This window comes from Antechinus flavipes, chromosome 3 (genome assembly GCF_016432865.1).
Source record: "Antechinus flavipes isolate AdamAnt ecotype Samford, QLD, Australia chromosome 3, AdamAnt_v2, whole genome shotgun sequence".
NCBI lineage: Eukaryota > Metazoa > Chordata > Mammalia > Dasyuromorphia > Dasyuridae > Antechinus > Antechinus flavipes.
The window spans coordinates 243584839-243603276 of record NC_067400.1 but is presented as its reverse complement, the minus strand read 5'-3'; the positions used below and the strand labels follow the sequence as shown (position 1 = coordinate 243603276).

The 18438-nt window shown below is 34.2% G+C and overlaps 1 protein-coding gene across 3 annotated transcripts in view; it reads right to left on the bottom strand.

Annotated features, from left to right (window-relative positions):
- Window positions 1-5088: 5088 nt before the first annotated feature.
- BACH1 (BTB domain and CNC homolog 1) overlaps window positions 5089-18438 on the bottom strand; it is a 43560-nt gene continuing 30210 nt past the window's right edge. Inside the window, exons 5-6 of one of the 3 annotated variants that reach the window (XM_051984782.1) lie at window positions 13814-13906; window positions 5089-5323 (exon numbers count right to left, since the gene is read on the bottom strand). In XM_051984782.1, the coding sequence (XP_051840742.1) occupies window positions 5195-5323; window positions 13814-13906 (222 nt within the window). In that variant the 3' untranslated portion in view covers window positions 5089-5194. Of the gene's footprint in view, window positions 5324-10201; window positions 13907-18438 lie in introns of those variants that run through there. The other 2 variants (XM_051984780.1, XM_051984781.1) reach the window with 2 other exon arrangements.

Here is an 18438-nt window from a genome sequence, read left to right as displayed (position 1 = left end):
GCATCTAGGTTTTTTGTTGTTGTTTTTCTGGGATCTTTTAAAAACCAACTTTCAGTCCTAATGGCAAGAAAAGGGGTGTGGCCATATTCAGGGCTTAATTAGCCCCACTCTTTCTAGTGAGTATTCAAATCCTTGAATCATCTTGAAGAGTCTCAGCACCATGATTTTGACTGACTCTATCTGGAAATGGATAAGTTAAATATGATTCGAAAAAGTGCAAGGACCTCTGGCAAGGTCAAGACTTTCCCTGATAACCCCAGAGTTGTTAACAGTAATCCTTGTTTAGGGCAGCACAGAGGCATCCCTGTTGCAAGAATAGCATGTCAGGTCCTCTGCAGTTCTGACACAACATCTCAGCCAAGGAATCCTGTTTGAGACAGACAATTCAGCGTGAGTTAGGTGTGCAATCATCTGTGCACTTAACTCAGTGTCTGCTTATAGAGAAAACAGCAGTGTTCAAGACTGTTGTGCTGGCAAATCCTAACCGCCTATGGGGAGGATGGGGGAGAGTAGGAAGGAAGGGCTGTCAGAGAGACTCCAAGGGGGAAAGGTCAGAACTGAATGGCTCCACTCCTCTCTGCTCAAAAAAATAGGCAGCAAGGGAACACCACTACCAGGATACAAAAGGGTGAGAGAGTATGCACACTTCAGGAACCTGACACTAAACTGCAGTGCCCTTTGAGAATATTGAACTATTAATTAAGGAAGTGGGGTTACAGGACTGGAGGAGTGGATAAGAAAGACTCATGGAGACAGTCACAAGACTCCAAGCACCTTGGAGATTTCCAAGAGTGATTTTTGATTGTTCCCAAGGACAGGTAGATTGAGAAGTGTTACCAGGAACTGAATCTGCCAAGGCAATTACAACAAATAAGGGGGTTCAAAGTTAAAGCAGAGACAGCAGTCACAGCCCAGTTGGAATTTTTATAGGGTTGAAAAATGAATGTACAAATGGTAATAAATCAAGCAAGGAGTAAGGACAAAAAGGACTGCTGGGACAACTTCCAATTTGAACTGGTGGGCTAGGAGGGGCAATAGTGCCTGAGGGAAAAGTGAACAGGAACTGGTATCACTAGGGGTGTTATGGCCTGAATGGGGTCAGGCAGGACTGCGCTTATGGGAAGGATTCAAATTCACTTCCCACCTCTCTCTCAACTATTGTTTCTTCAACCTAGTCCCTAGGTGAGTTGTCTGATAAAGGTGGTTTCCCATTCTTTTAAGGCTTCTGGGAAAATCCACCAGCTTTCCTGGTCCCTTATCTCTTATTTTTCCTTTTGTTTTATCAAAGGAATCATCTCATCAGTATCGTTGTTGCAGAATATAATGATCTCCTGGTTCTGCTCATTTCATTCAGCATCAGTTCATGTAAGTCTCTCCAGGCCTTTCTGAAATCATCCTGCTGGTCATTTCTTACAGAACAATAATATTCCATAATATTTATACCACAATTTATCCAATCTCTAATCTTGCTCTCAAAATTCTCCTATCTTGTGGGGCTTCCAAATGTAATACCTAAGAAACTGAGGCAGACAGATGTTGGAATCTTTACAAACTGCTAACTAATTAGAGTTGATCTGATTTTACAAGAAGATGTTTTGGGCCAGAACCTGAAACAAGGTACTAAGTAGAACTAATTAGTACGATGCTTTAACAGTGAGATGATTCAAACCAGTTCCACTTGTTCAGTGATAAAGAGAGCCACCTACACCCAGAGAGAATGTGGGAAATGATTATGGGTTTTCTCCCATAGTGCTCTCTGGCCCTAAGAGCTTTAAGGGAGGTGTGAATTCACAAAGTTACAAAGTTTACTTTGTGAATCTGGCATACTTGTGAACTCCGATGAGTAAAGGTAATCCCTCTCTCTCGTATCCCACAATTCTTCCCTTTTGTATAAAAGAAACAGACAGAGGCTCTCAGAGAGATTTCAGCGGAATTACGCCAGAAGCCCTCTCTCCGAGGCAAGAAGGAATATTTTCCACTTGGCTGGCTGGTGGTGGAAGAAAGAGTTTTCAGAGGAAGAAGCTAGGAGTCCAGAGTTCAGCGGACAACCAGATTCATCTTCATCTCAAACCACTGTGATTGATGGCTGGGCTCCTGCATGCCCCCCACTGAGACCAAGCTGGTATGAAAGACTCACCAGAAAGCTAGCCGAGCCCCAAGTGAAGGAGACAAGAGATTCATTCCATCTTTGTGCTGACTGGAGGCAGAAGAAAGCTAAAGCAGAGGCTGAAGTCACCTAGCTACCCTTCATACACATAGACCCAATCAGCCATTTGTTTTATTTTGAATTGACTAGGAACAATCAAAATAATAGAGGCTGAAGGACAAAACCCTTGGATTTGGAGATATTCGAAGGGCTCTAAGCTAACCCGGCTATATTAGAGACAATAAAAGATCTGAACTTTTATCACCTGGCTGCGTTTTGAGGTGATTATTACTTTCAACTGATACTAAAGCTGCCTCCAAGAAAACCTCCCCGAGAAACCTGCACCTCTCCCCCAGAGAGAACTGTTCTACTTATTTTAAAAGAAGAAAAAGAAACACAACAGACAGAGATTGTTTTTTCATCTTTATTATGGAGAATTTAGGCTAGCTGACTGAATGGGACTCTTGTCCAAAGCATTCAGCCTAGATAAACCAAGATAGGGAAGTTATATAGGGTTTTAGCTAACTAGGGTTGGCAAACAGAATACATAACATGAGTATGCAATCTTATAGGGGAAACAAAGGCAGATAAGAGGGGTGAGGACACTGGGTGGGTGAAGCCATAATTCCAGGAAAGGATCATAACTTAATCCTGATAGGATAGGGGTCAAGGTAAGAAGGTTGAAGGCAGGAGACAATGGAGGGGGAATCATCCTAGCAAGGATCAAAATAATGCACCTGGAGTTTATGACACAATGTTATATAAAGGTGATTGGAGTTCTGTTAGGATTCTTACAAGGTGCTAAGTAAGTGGAATTGAGGAGACAGTGGTTAAATCTAGTTTCACATTGATTTAATCCTATAACAAATAATGGTTTCCTAGTGATATAATGATTGGTGTGTACTCAGTGTACAGCATATAAGCAAGAAGCTCTCAGGGCCAGACACAAAAGCCTATTAGAAGCTCTTATAAGAGACAGATTCATTCCATCTTCCACCTTTGTGCTGGCTGGAGGCTGCAGCTGTCAGAGGCAAAGAGGACTAGAGGCAGGAGCTCTCAGAAACAAGGACAGAGAGAGAGGCCTCTAAGAAAGCTAACTGGACCCCAGGAAGGAGATAAGACTTGGAAAGAGACAATAAAGGATTTGGACTTTAATTCCTGGCTGCATTTGGGGTGATTACACTGAACTGAAATGAAGGCTGTTCCCAGAAGACCCCCAAGAAACCTGCTCCCAGAGAACATTAAATTTTAGAGAAGAATATTACAGAGCTCCAAGGTTCTTTTTTGTTTTTGTTTTTTTCCTGGGCTCTTTTTTAAACCCAATTTCTACTCCTAATGAAAAAAAAAGGTGAGATGGCCATATTCAGGGCTTAACAGTTCTGATATATGTTGCAGAAGATATCTGAAGTACTTTCAGTACCAAATCAACATTCTAACACAGAAAATTATTTGTCTGTCATGGAAATTTTCATCCTTTCTGCATGTGACCTTCCAAATCCACTCTGGAAATTGCAATTCGTTCCTTAGTTCCTGAAAATATATGACTGTGTTTTCCAGAGTAGACTGAATCAAATGAATGTTCAAATCTTTTAGTGTAGAGATTTCGCTATCATTGAAAGTGAAAACTTTCAATGTAGGACTTTGTTCTTATGACAAACATCATATTATTTTGATTGTTCCTAGTCAATTCAAAATAAAACAAATGGCTGATTGGGTCTATATGTATGAAGGGTAGCAAATAGAACAAAGCTTGAAAACAGGAAAACTAATTTTCATTACTTCAAATCAGATCCCAGACATTTACTAGCTGTTGTTCTTCCTGTATACTTGAAGAGGATCAATGACATCATAAGGATTACGCCTGGACTTGTGAGTAAACTGAATTTAAGTAAACCAGATTTGTGCAAATTTATCAGACTCTATTCTACAGATTATCAGAGTCCAGTGGCAAGATAAAGTCAAGACTATTGGCAATGCCTTATGTAGTCCTCCCTCTTTAACCTAAGATCTTCCCCAAATTTCAGTTTCGATTAAGGGCTAGGGAAGGATTGAGACAAAAGATGATCTAGTTTGACATCACAAAAGAATCATTTTGAGAGGGGAAGAGCTTCAGAGTTTCTGGCTAGAACAGAAAACAATTTTTACACTTACTCTGAGCCAGCAAAACCCAAACAATGGACAAGAGAAGCTTGAGCTAGACTCTATCACTGGCTATTCAATGAAAGTCAAAGTGATTTGGGTCTAAAGTCAAAGTCAAGGAGCTTCATTTGGATTACAATGAGTTTTTTCAAAGTCTATTTTTTCAGAGCTAAGTTTCAAGGAATCATAATGATAATTGCATAACACAGAGTTAATTATCCCAGTTTTTGGAGAAAGGGAAAAAAGGATAAATAAGAATTTTTTTTTTAAAATCTAATTCTCAAGCCCCAAGGTATCTTATAAAATATAAGCAACCAAAAAATATATTACTTTGGACAGAGCAGCCACATTTAAGGATATTGATGTCCCATGTAAAAAGAGAAACCACATATAATAAAGGAAAAAGGAGTAGGAGGAGGAAACTTAAGGGATAGCCATTAATTGGGGAATAGCTGAACAAAATTGTACTGTGTGTATATATAGTAACTATAGAAAAGTGGATCAGTGGAACATGCAATACACAATAGTAAATGATTATAGTAATCTTGTGTTTGACAAACATAAAGATTTAAGGTTTTGGGATAACAATTCACTATTTGGTTCAAAAAAAATCGGAAAACTGAAAAGCAATCTGCCAGAAACTAGCTATAGAGTAGCATCTTGTACCATTTGCCAAGAAAAGGTCAAAATAGATATATGATCTAAGCATAAAGACAAATATATGAAAATTAGAAAAAACATGCACCACTATTTAATTTTCAAAATAATGAATAAACAAACAAGAGAGAGCATTGTGAAATGTAAAGTGAATGATTTTTATTACATTAAATTAAAGGGGGTTTGTACTATAAAACCAATGTGGCCAAGAATAAAAAATACCCAAAAAAATCAAAGGCAAATGTAACAAAACTATAAAGATCTAGTGGGGTCAGAATGAAGAGATGTGAGAAGATACTCCAAACCTATCCCTTTGTGGAAGTGGAAAGTCCATACATTGTACATCTTTTCTTTTGTGTTTGTGTATTGACTTTTCTTCTCCTGAAAAAAAAAAATTACTGTCAGATGCAATGACTCTGGGAAGGAAAGAAGTGACGGATGCAATACCTATGGTGATATTAGAAAAATAAAATAGCAATAAAAATATTTTTTAAAGAAAATTGGCATATTTGCCCTTTTAATTTATGGAATTTGCTATTTCATCATTATTTTAAAATTTAAAAAATTATTAACATTTCAGTATAATTTTTACAATATATGTTAAATTTCACATAATAACAAAACTATCTTGTTAGAGTGTGTCCTTAGTCTAACTTCCTTCTTTTTTGTACACTGTTTTAATTTGTTATTGATCTTTTTCATTTCTACCTCTCTACTCACTTCCCTACCAAATATATAAGTAGTATATTATAATATACTTATAATAACTAGTAAATTATGCATCAGCAATGTCTAAAAATGTCTCATTCTGCACACTTGAATGAATAATGCTGGACTTGGGAGTTAGGAAGAACTGAATTTTAATCCTGCCCAAATGAGACATTTAACTATATGATGCTAGGCAAGTTTTAAACTCTCTTGGCTTTAGTTTCCTTATCTATAAAAGAGGACTAATATAGGACTTATCTTGTGGGATTATTGGGAAATCAAAGGGGAGAATACTCGTAAAGCACTATACAAACCTTAAAACACTTCATAAATATTAACTAGTATATTATTATTATTTTTATATTGTTGCCATGAAATTGAACCCTAAAAGTTCTTCAGGAAATAATTAATTTAAAGCAGTATGATCCAAGAGACGTAATATGAAATCGGGTATATTCCACAATTATAATACATGGTATATAAATACACAGTAACAACTCTTATTTCATGTGTGATACTGTCAATCTTGCAATGCAATTGTATAGCAGCAATCATAGTACTTAATTCCAACAGTTATATATAGACAATTCAATATCCAGGGGAGGGTTAAAATTCATATTAAATTGCTTTCAATACCCAAGATATGGAAAATGTTGTAAAAATGGAGCAGCTAGGTGGCAAATGGATAGAGCAGCCCTGAAGTCAGGAGGATCTGAATTCAAATCTGGTCTCAGACACTTAACACTTCCTAGCTATGTGACCCTGGACAAGTCACTTAACCCCAATTGCCTCAGGAAAAAAAAATTGCAAAATAAATATAATGTAACTTTTGAAAACAGGTATTTGCAATTAGAAATCTGGTTTCTTCCTTGAACTATTTTATTCCAATCTGATTGGTACTTTCAGCTGACATAATAAGTATTTGAAGCAAACACAATGAAATTTTTTGCTAAGAATGAAGAGGTTTCAAAAACCTATACAAATATTAAATAACATTGATCAAATATCCAATGGCAAATTTCAGTTCATGTAAGACTGTCAAAATTCAGACAATCCTGTGTCAAATATAACTTAGCAATCCAATAAATCACCTTTAGTAATATGGTTGACTAGCAATCTGTTACTTTCTTTAACTATAAAATATAAATGAAAAACGGGTTAGCTTGTTATATTTTGGCATAATTCTTATATCTGAATTTCTGTAACACAATAAAATAAAGACAATATAATCTTTAGTAACCTAGATATCTAACTAGAAATTTAGTGCATTCTTTGATGATAGTACATAATCACAAGACAAATCAGTTTCTTTCAATTTGTTATTTTTCTCATTAAATATAAATATTGTATTCAAACTAATGTAATGAAACTATTACTCAGGAATAAAGATAATCTCACTCCAGTATCATTATTTATCCAGTATCTAAATAAATATTAGAGTACAGACAAATCAAATTCTGATAGTCTAAAATAATTTTTTACTATTTGATTTGCATGTCTTCTACGTGAATATCTCAATTTCATGCAAATACAACAAAAAATTATGAATAGGAACAAAGATTTTCTATTCAGAAGTGAGTTCCAGATTGTATTGAATTGTTGCCCACATCTGGAATCCTGAAAACTAAAGGAACCCAATATATGCTTTAAGAATATAAATATGTACCTAAAATTATAATATATTCCTTGTGTATAGTACAAGGTATAAAGAATTAGTTAACTGCATTTCATTTCTCTTGTTCTCATCTGATCAAATAGCTCAATTTCAAAGCAAAAGTATTCAAAAATTGCTACTCATAAGCAGTAACAATTAAAATGACAAGTGTCTGTGCAGGTTACAATAGGAGAACCTTTGAACAGGGGCTATTATCACCTACCAAAATCTCAATTCCTCAACTAGGCATTGAATGCACTTTACAATATTCAGTCTTATCTCATAATGACTCCTTAATATGTTCCTTATGGTCCAATGAAACTTAGCTGTTTGTTGGTCTTTAAGAATACCCCCATTTGCCCACTTTTGAATTTTTCTTCTCTATCCCTATAATTGCCTAAGCCACTCCCATTTAAATCCTATCCATCATTCAAATTCTAAATCCTACTAGATGTGCTCTTTCTTTGAAGATCTTGAACACTTTGTACCTGCTTAATAGGATTTAGTATGTATACTGTTCTTGTTTCATGTTAGTGTCCTTTGTTCTGCCACTTTCCTCCAAAGTAGACTCTGTAAAGTCAACACTTCTTATATTTATAACCAACTATCAAACATTTTCACATGAGCACTCAATTATCGGTTAAGCTGGATAGATTTGACTCCAAGTTGTTTGTGAATTAGTGGATATTTCAAAATTTTGGTCACAAAACAAAAACAAAAATCACTACCTGTTTTTACAGCAACAAACTCCAGAATGAGAACACAAAAACCATCGATTCCCAGGATTTAAACTAACACACATATTCAAATTGAATCGGTCATGTAATAAGATGGCAGACTAAACATTTCCTCTAATTTTCACAATCACTCAAAGCTCTCCAAAACAGAAATTACTCACCACATTTAAAGCAACTATAGCTGTTCTCATGGTGTAGGACACCAGAATTCAAAAGGAGACTAAAAAAAAAAAATAAACCAAAAAAAACTCCCATACTCAGAAACTGAGTACTCACTGAACCTGAGCATTTCTCCTACAGTTCTCACTTTATCAGCAACAAGGTTGTATAGCAGACTCAAGAACGCCACATAAGCATAGATCAAAACTTACTTCTGCATCTAGATGCCCCATCCCTCTTTCTAGTTCTGTGGAGACCCTGGCCATAGGTTGCAGAAGTTTGCTGAACCCTCCATAGTCAGCTTGGCCACAGACCATTAAAAGTTTAAACCTGATAGGAACTACAATCCAGAAGTATCAGTGCTATAAAGCTCTAAACTGCTGGTGCTAGGGAGAACAGAGGAAATTGGATTGCTCATTGATTCCAGACAGTTTGTGGGCAAAGACTGCAGCACTCCACCAAACCTAAGAAAAAAAAGCACAGCATCCCGTTGGGATCATTTCTGACCACCTAAAAGTCACTTGGGGCAGAGATCTAGTCTAGTGAACTGCAAATTGCCTAGTGTGTAAGGAGGCTAAGCCATTTTGAACTCTTATTCTCAAAGAAACTACAATCATAGGGGAAGGGGTGAAAAAAACTGAGTGGAGGAAAGAATTGAGGGAAGGAGATTGAAAATGCCAAATATCGAAGAGCCAGAGGGGATTATAGATGGAACTTGGAGACAGCCTCCCCATAGATGAATGCTTTCTTTATGAGACTATATTATAATACAGGAGGAAAATAAAAAGGCGGGGGGAGGAGGAATGGTAGGGAGCAGAGGGATAAAGAGGACTGAGTGTGTGTGATGAATACAGAGAAGCATGGAAAGATCTATACGAATTGATCCAGAATGAAATAAGCAGAGCCAAGAAAACACTACACACAGTATATATATATATATATATATATATATATATATATAGTGGAATATAGCAATATAAGTGGAAAGAATGACATCAAAAAAATCAAAAACAAATGCAACCAAATTATGAAAATCAAATGAAAAGCCTATTATTTTGTGGAGGTGGGAAGTCCAAAGATGTTATACACTGCACATGTTTTCAGACTATCAGTTGTGTTGACCTTTTTTTTTTCCTATCCACAGAATACTATGATGACCTAAGAAACAAACACACAAATTAATAAAAACATTTTTTTAAAAGCAGAGTTAATGATGATAAGTGAAGTGGGTAGTACCAAGAGAAGGCAACAAGATTATTTGATGATCAGCTGTGAGAGACTTGACTCTTTTCAACAATGAGGTGATTCAGGCCATTCCAGTAGAATTATGATGGAGAGAGCCATCTGCTTCCAGAAAAAGTCTATGGGGACTGAATGTGGATCACAACATAGTATTTTCACCTTTTTTTTTTTTTAATCGTTGCTTACTTGCTTTTTTTTCCTTTCTCATTTTTAATCTGTTTTTTCTTGTGCAGCATGATAAATATGGAAATGTGTTTAGAAGAATTGCACATGTTTAACCTATATTGGATTATTTGCTGTCTAGGGGTAAGGGATGCAGGGAAGGGAGGGAGAAAAATTTGGAATTCAAGGTTTTGCAAAGATGAATGTTGAAAACTATCTCTGCGTGTATTTTGAAAATTAAAAGCTATTATTACAAAGCAAAAAAAAAAAGAGAGAAAAAAAAAAAGCAGAGTTAAACTAAGGGAAATGTAAATAGGTATCTTGCCTTAAAGTGGAGTTTTAGAGAATACAGAGAATACAACTTTCCTAAAGGAAAAACTGGAATCAGCAATTTGTTTTTTAAGGCAAAGGTTAAAAATCTATGCTTGCCTAGGTTTAGGCAAGCTGAAAAACTGGCACAAATATCCAATCCTGTTTCACAAGAAAATTTACTAATATTTATGTTCACATAAAACCCATACCAGTTTCACTATCTTAACAAAAGTCTTAAGATTTGTAAGTTTCCACAACACACAAATAAACAAAACATTAACAATATTAATTGTTAAATAAATTTTAGGGTATTTATTCAACAGCAAATTTATTACCAAGGAGCAAAGAAACTAATGCCTTGTGGTTTGGCTATTTTTAACCAACATGGGATTAAAAATTAGCATGGTAAAAAAGGTGCAACTTAAATATTACAGAATTATAACTTTAACAAGATCTTGCCTTATTATTAAGGATAATGATTTTGTTACATTAAAAAGATGATAAAAGATACAAAGACATTATTGTTTCAGATTTTATAATCCGTATACCAATCTTTTAATTGTTATGGCTAAGTTTACATTTTACCCAAAAAGTTTCAAAATATGGTTTATTACATGCATTAACACTTATAACACAAGTTCAAATACATGTTTAATGATTAAAAAAAGTTCACCTGAGAATTTATAATATTGCCATGTTTTCCTCCAAATTGATAACATAACTCAGAATTTATATGCAATCTTTATTCTTACTGCATTAAATGTTTCTAATTACTAAAATGTAGATGATTGAACATTAATCTTTTAACAAATGTTTTTAAAAATAAAAAAATATTTAGCACAGAAATGGTATTCACATTAGTTCTGAGTAGCACATAGTTTTGCCATTAGTATTAAAATGATTTTTTAAAAGTCTGAAAAATAATGTAATACAAATTAAGACTATATTTAAGTAACTGTTTTCAGAAAATTACATAAGACATGAAACACTGGGCAAAGTACAGAAGGATAAGACAAATGATTTTGCATATCATATACAATGAATATAATCCTAACAAATTGTGAAGAACTGCAAATGCTGGTCAAGGTATCTGTTGTATTATACTGTGATTCTGTTGCGTGCATAATCTATGCAATATACAGAATAAAAACTTCCCCACCTCATGAATGGGAAAAGCAAAAATGTTTAAAAATTCTTTAAAATATTCTCTGCACATCTGTTTTATAACTTGACAATCACTTGCATATGAGGTAGTGTAGTTATTTGTATTCATGCTGGTTATAAGGAATAATATTCAATATCAAGAAATAAACATTTTAATTATTGGCCAAAACTTAGAAAAGGATTCCTCAGGCTGGTTTAGTTACATATTTGAATATGCAGACTTAAAACCCAGTGCTATGAAATTATTTTTTAATCCTGGTGACAATGAGGCTTTGTCATAAAATACTGAACAACCTGCTAATACTTAACAGTAGCAATAAGGGCAGATCATTTGACATTTTTGCATATACACATGCTGATATGAAAAATATTTATGTGTATAATGAGGTAGGGAATCAAAGATTCTAGCCACTGGCTTATATAAGTGTTGATATTTTGCAAATCGGAAAAAAAGTTTACACTATTGTGCAAAGCTGAAAAATCAAGAATGAAATAAAAAGAAATGACTGCATGACATTATTTATATACAATTTTGTTTTAATCTAAAAATGTGATTTACAATTATAAAAATGCTATTTTTCCAGATCATTTCAAATGTTTTTTTTCAAGCCTATAGAGAATAAACCAAAACCTAATTTACCTTGTTACAGCATCTATAATTTATAAGGATCAAAATGCTAGAGAATTTTCCCACATCAAAAAAGAGGAGAAAATTAAAATTTTTAAAATTTCCAAATATTAAGATTGGTCCCAATATAAAATATAGCAAGTAGATTTTTATGGTCATTCAATACACTATGAATTAATTTTTCAGGCCTACTAAATATTTTTCATGATAAATCATTTTAAGGATATAAGATAAATCCAATAATGGAATCAGCCACTCCAAGGACTAGCTTATTGTGGTTAGCTTTTCACTGCAATATCCTTAGCAACTAAATCTTTGCCAAAAAATTTAAAAACACTTTACACACCAAATTAAAATATAAAACTTTATAAAAACATTCAGGTTAAGGTATCTGTTTGTGCCTTTGTACTATGGCAAGTGGATACAACCCTATTGAGAAATTTTAATTTTCTATGAAATTTAATTGTTTCATGCTATTCAAATTTTTAGTGCTTTACTGATTAGTGCTTTTCAACAAATATGTCCCAGAATGCCAGGAAAACATGTTGCTTAATAAATGTTTGTTGATGAAGACATGTCTGGGGAATTCTTGTAAATTCCCTTCCCCTTTTTAGTTTTCTTTATCAATAAAAATGAAAAACTTGTAATAATTTAATTCAGGGGAAAACTTTAAACCTCAAACTTGAAAATGTATCTCAGTAGTGGTGTCATGTAATATGCCCCAAAAGATTCATAAATTGGTTGTTAATAAATTAATATTTTACTTGATTATTTAGCTTTTCTATATTAGCAGAAATCTTTAATAGAATGTCATGCTTAATTCATAGAAAAGTTATTTCCTAATGTGCTCAAATTGGGAGGCCTCTACCCCATCTGCCAAGTTTTCCCTAAAATAGGCATTCTTCCATCTATTTACTGATAGGAAGGGGAAAGGTTTTTTTAATATTAAATTTAAAAATATGTAGGATTTAAAAATTTCCAAGTGTCCTTACTTTCCCTCCACATATTCTTTGATTTTGTGATATTGGCCTCCTTCCTATTTTGTTTCTCATACAAGATACTCTTTATCTCACAGTATCTCTGAATTTTCATTAGAATTTTATTCTGTTTCATCTCCTCCTCCTGGCTTCCTAAGATTAGTCTCAGCTAAAAATGCTACTTTCTTCAAGAAGCCTTTTCTACTACTCCTTGACACTAGTGTGTTCCTTCCAAAGTTACCCAAAACATATCCTATCTATATCTTATTTGTACATAGTCGTTTGCATGTTATCTTTCCAGTAGACTGTAAACTTCTTGAGGGCATGAATTGCCTTTTCCCTCCCTTGTATTTCCAGAACTTAGCACAATGCCTAGAACACAGTAGGCATTTAATGTTTGCTGATTATCTGAAATGTTTTTAAACTTGGAAAAAAAAAAAAGGTACCAGACTTTCTCAAACTGAACTAGACTTTCACTTCAAGTTTTACTTTAAATAGAGGACAGTATTAACAACTATCTTCATATATGATTTTAAAAAGATTTGCCATATTCTTAAATGTAATTTTTCATCCAATTCAAAAAGCTTTCTGATAAAACATATCTGTGGTTTTCTCCTGAAGGTCATAAGGATAATAAGATCAACTTAACAGAAACATGCTTAACAGCAAACTTAGCAGAAACCAATGTATGGAATCTATGTTAGAGTTTCATGTTAATATAAAAAAACTTGATTATAGAAGTAAATGGCAGAAAGAAAATAAAATATAGTTTCAATCATCGGCAGTGCATTTACCAGTCACCTGACAGAAATCTGTGATGCCGCCACTCTGATAACACTGTCTTACAAGCAATGATGAAGTTCGTGGAGAGTTCTGATATGAGTCTTGCTGCTGTTCCTGTAGTGAATCATTTGTTTCTCTTACACATGGATAAGGAGAACTTTGTTCTGTGGCCAATGGAATATTTGGAAGTCCATGAGGTAAAGCCATACATGATGGGAGCACAGGTTTAGAGTCAGGAGTAAGTTTTTCTTTTTCAGAAATTAACAAGGTAAGTGGGCAATCTGAGGCAGAGTACTTTGCAAGTATCTGGATTTGTTCATGACTTAAAGCTGCTTCTTTGCATACCTGCTGGCAAAGTCCAGTTAGGTTCTGCTTTGTTTCACCCAGTGTTGATAAAATATGATCTCTTTCTTTTAATAAACTCTCCTTCTCCTTTTGCTGTATAGAAAAGAAAAAAAAAATCCATGTTTTTTTCTGCCTTAGTAACATATAAAACAACACTTATTAGAAACATTCAATGTATAAATGTCTCATTGTCTCATTTAAATACCGAGGAATGATCTAAATTTCATATGCTAGACTCTCCAAATAACTGTTACTTTTCTGAACACCAAAACTTTGAGAGAATTTGCTTGAAAAGATATGACAGTCTTTCCTGATCTCAATTTCCTAATTTCATGTAATTTCTTGATGACTCAGGATTGACTGGATAACATAGTTGTGCATTATTATAATAATATGAAGGAAATTTCCCATTTGGATTGTGTGGATGACATTTTCTATGATAGCTTTAAATATACAACTTGTTCTTTTGAACATTCAAACAAAATTCTTGTGGTTGTGGATAATATTTTATATTATCTTGAATATGTATAAGAGACTCCTTACAAGGGAAGAAAGTATTAGAGCCTATTTTGTTTTACCACATCAAATATTGTGTGACAATAAAGGGGTAGTATGGGAATCATTTGTGAAAATCTGCCTGCTTTTTTTCATATTTTCATTGAGTATATAATATGTATGTAATGCCAATCCTTTATCACAAATATTAAATAAAGATGAGAAAGTAGACATAAAGGATGATAACCATTAATGTTTTCTTAGACATTTTGGTTGTCAAACTTAGTTGATTCTACTTCTTTCTCTCGCCTATCGGTTAGTTTCACTTTCCATATACAACCTCTAACTTGGGTCCCACATATTTTATGTGGACAATTTCAATAGTCTCCTAATTGGTCTTTCTACTTTCAGTTTGTCCTCTACATAAATGCTAAATTGATATTCTTTCATTGAAGGTTTAGGAGCAAAAGTCAGATGTCCACTTTTTTGAGTTTCTGTTAGAAAGAATTTTTATTCAAGTATAAATTGGTATATTCTTCCAGTTCCCCTGAAATTCAGATTCTATGATTCTGTCTAATCTCTTTGATATGTACCTGGTCTCCCTGCTTCTAGTACTATAAATGCTGATTTAAACATTCATAGAGCTGGTATATTAAGTTGGACTGATAGTATACTTAGGTCTTCAAAATGAAAGCAAACAGATTACTCTCAGAGCTAACAGTGACATCAGATGCAAGAAGTGAAGTCAATAAGCATTTCTTACATGTATAATCTGTGCAGGGCATTGTGCTTGATACTAATATAGTAACAATGCATTCTAATAATATTTCATTAATATACACAAAAACAAATGACAAACAATAAATTCATGGCACCTTGATTTAGGAAAGGACCCTAAATTACAATAACTTCAATTTTCTCATTTTAGAGCTTAAAATAACTAAAGCACAGAGTGGCTAAATGGACTTATTCAAAGTTCCTGAACTAAGAGTATTTGAGGCAAGATTTGAATTAGATGACTTATTGTCTACCATACAGCACTACTCAAGCAATACATGAAGAGTGAAAGAATAACAAAATTAAAGTGACCTGTTTTTCTTTTAAAGTCTACTAAGACCCTGGGCAAGTCACTTAACCCCAATTGCCTCAGGGGGAAAAAAAAGTCTACTAAGAGGAGATCTAAAATATAACTGGACAAAAGAATAAAAAAATTAGTTTAAAAGTGTGGTGTGCTTTCTAGAGCCCCTAAGTTGGGTGCCAAAATATATTGTGTTTTCTAGAGCCCCCATGCTGGGGTGCCAAAATATACTTTCCAGACTAGCTCTCTGGAGGATCTTGGGACCAGCCTGAGTCCTTGGTCTTAATGGAGGAGTGATGAAGGCAGGGATCCACAAGGATGGTCAAAGATGGAGCCCATTTATTTCAAGTCTTCTCAACCCTTTAGTACAATTACATCACACTGAATATGGGCTAACTGTAGTATCATCATATCACCACAGCACACTGAGTACTAACTACAGTACCATTACATCACCATACCACACTGAGCATGTGTTATAAGCACCCTATTAATATATAAATGTCTTCTTTTACTGAAAGTAGCTCTGCTTCAATTAGAACACAGGTTGTCAAGCCCCTTCCCCCCACTTCTCAGGAAGGCTGAGATGCCCCAAGGGAAAATTAGAGCCAAATCAGTAATCACCAGCAGGTTCCCTCTGGGCTGAAGGGTCTTATACCTCACAGAGAGTACTCCCACTGTCTATGGCTCTCTACAAAAAAGCCTTTCCTATGCGCTAAACAGTCCATAAAACACTAAGGATAAAAAAGGGGGAAAAAAAAGCAAAAACAAAAAACCCAAAGAGAAATACCAAGAGAAAAGATAAGTCTAATTTAGAAAGCTTACATTCTGACAAAGGGAAGATAGATGAGCCAAAGCTATACCCAATGGGAGGAGTATAGAAAGACTAAACTAATATGCCAGCAAAAAGGTCTTGAACCTTGGTACTAGCCAGTACTAGGACTTGGGGAAAACTGAATCTGTACTGCTAGAACTTATTGCCCACAGACAATAAGAAGGTTGGACAACTGGTTAGAAAGAGATTACAGGGGACTTTTAGGCAGCACAGAGTGGAGGATTATGTTGAAATATCCATGTGGGAATCTGGGGTTCAGTCCCAGAGAAAGGAAGAATACAGCAGAGCATCCAGCCACAGGGGAAGGGGAACCCTTCAGTTCCAGGGAAGAAAACAGTTCTGTGGCCATTCACAGACCAAAATACAGGGATCACACCTCTGCTTAAATCACAATATCTTGGAAGAAGTAAAAACTTACAGCTCCCTTGAACTAGCTCTGAAAAAAACAAACAAAACAACAACAACAACAACAAAAACCTGAAGCTCTGATCACTGGCCTTTGGGAGTAGAGTCCAATTTTAACATTAAATTAAAAATCAAGAATAGGCAGGGAAACAACAAGCAACAAGAACAACAACAACAGAAAAAAAAAATCTGCCCAAAAAATGTTATTATGATGACAAGAAAGATTAAAACACAAATTCAGAAAAAGACAACAAAGTCAAAATGGCAACCGGCAAAGCCTCAAAGACAAATGTGAATTGTTCCAAGGTCCAAAAAAAGATTTCATGGAAGAGCTCAAAAAGGATTATAAAAATCAAACAAGAGAAGTAGAGGAAAAATAGGGGAAAGAAATGAGAGTTATGTAAGAAAATCATGATAAAAGAGTCAACAATTTAGTAAAGGAAGCATGCACACACACATACACCCCCGCCATACACACATACCAAAAAAAAAAAAAACAAAAAAAACAAAAAAAAAAAAAAACTGAAGAAAACGATACCAAAAAAAAAAAAAAAAAAGAGGTGGAACCAAATAGATAGTATGGTAGAGAGAGCAGTATAAACCCCAATTGTCGAGAGAGAGAGAGAGAGAGAGAGAGAGAGAGAGAGAGAGAGAGAGAGAGAAGAAGGCAAGGAGAGAGAGGAAAAAGGACAGGAGGAAGAATACTAGTGAGTACGTTATAGCAAAATATCACAAGGATTACATACTATAACAGATGGGATTTATACCAGGAATGCACAGCTGGTTCAATATTAGGAAAATAAGCAGTATAATTAACCATATCAATGACAAATCCAACAAAAACCACATCTCAACAGGTAAAGAAAAACTTTTGACAAAATATAACAATCATGCCTATTAACAACTCTAGAAAACACAGAAATGAATAGAACTTTCCTTAAAAGGTAAGTAGTATCTATTTAAATACAACATCAAGTATTATTAAATGGGGATAAGATAGAAGCCTTCTCAATAATAACAGGGATGAAAGAAGGAAGTCAATTATCACCACTATTGTTTAATTATTAACTAAAAATGCTAGCTATAAGAATAAGAGTAGAAAAAGAAATTAAGTAATGAGTAAACAAAACTATCACTTTGCAGATGATATAACAGTATGCTTGGAGAATCAAGTAAAATACTAATTGAAATAGTGAACAAGCTTAACAAAGTTGCAGTGCATAAAATAAGTCTAAACAAATAATTAGTATTTCTATATATTATCAATAAAGTATAGTAGCAAGAGGACAGAAAGAGAAATTCCATTTAAAATAACTGTAGAAAAAAATTCTTTTGAGTCTATTTGCTAAAACAAACTCAGGAAATTCATGAAGACAATTACAAAACACTTTTCACACAAAAAACGTCAGATCTAAACAACTGGAAAAATAGCAAGTACTCATGGGTAGAGGAAGCCAATATAATAAAAATGACAATTCTACCAAAATAAGATATTCAGTGACATGCCAATCTACCAAAAAATGATTTTATAGAGTTAGAAAAAATAATAACAAAATTCATTTGGAAGAACAAAAGATCAAGAATATAAAAAGAATTGGGAGCTAGATGGTGCAGAAGCTAGAACACCGATTTTGAGGTCAGGAGGACCTGAGTTCAAATTTAATCTCAAACATTTAACATTTACTAGCTATATGATTCTAGACAAATCATATTTAACTCCAATTGCCTCTCCAAAAAAAAAATACACACACATATACATACAAACAGGGAATTAATAGGGAGGAAAATGTGAAGTAAGGTAGTCTATCTATA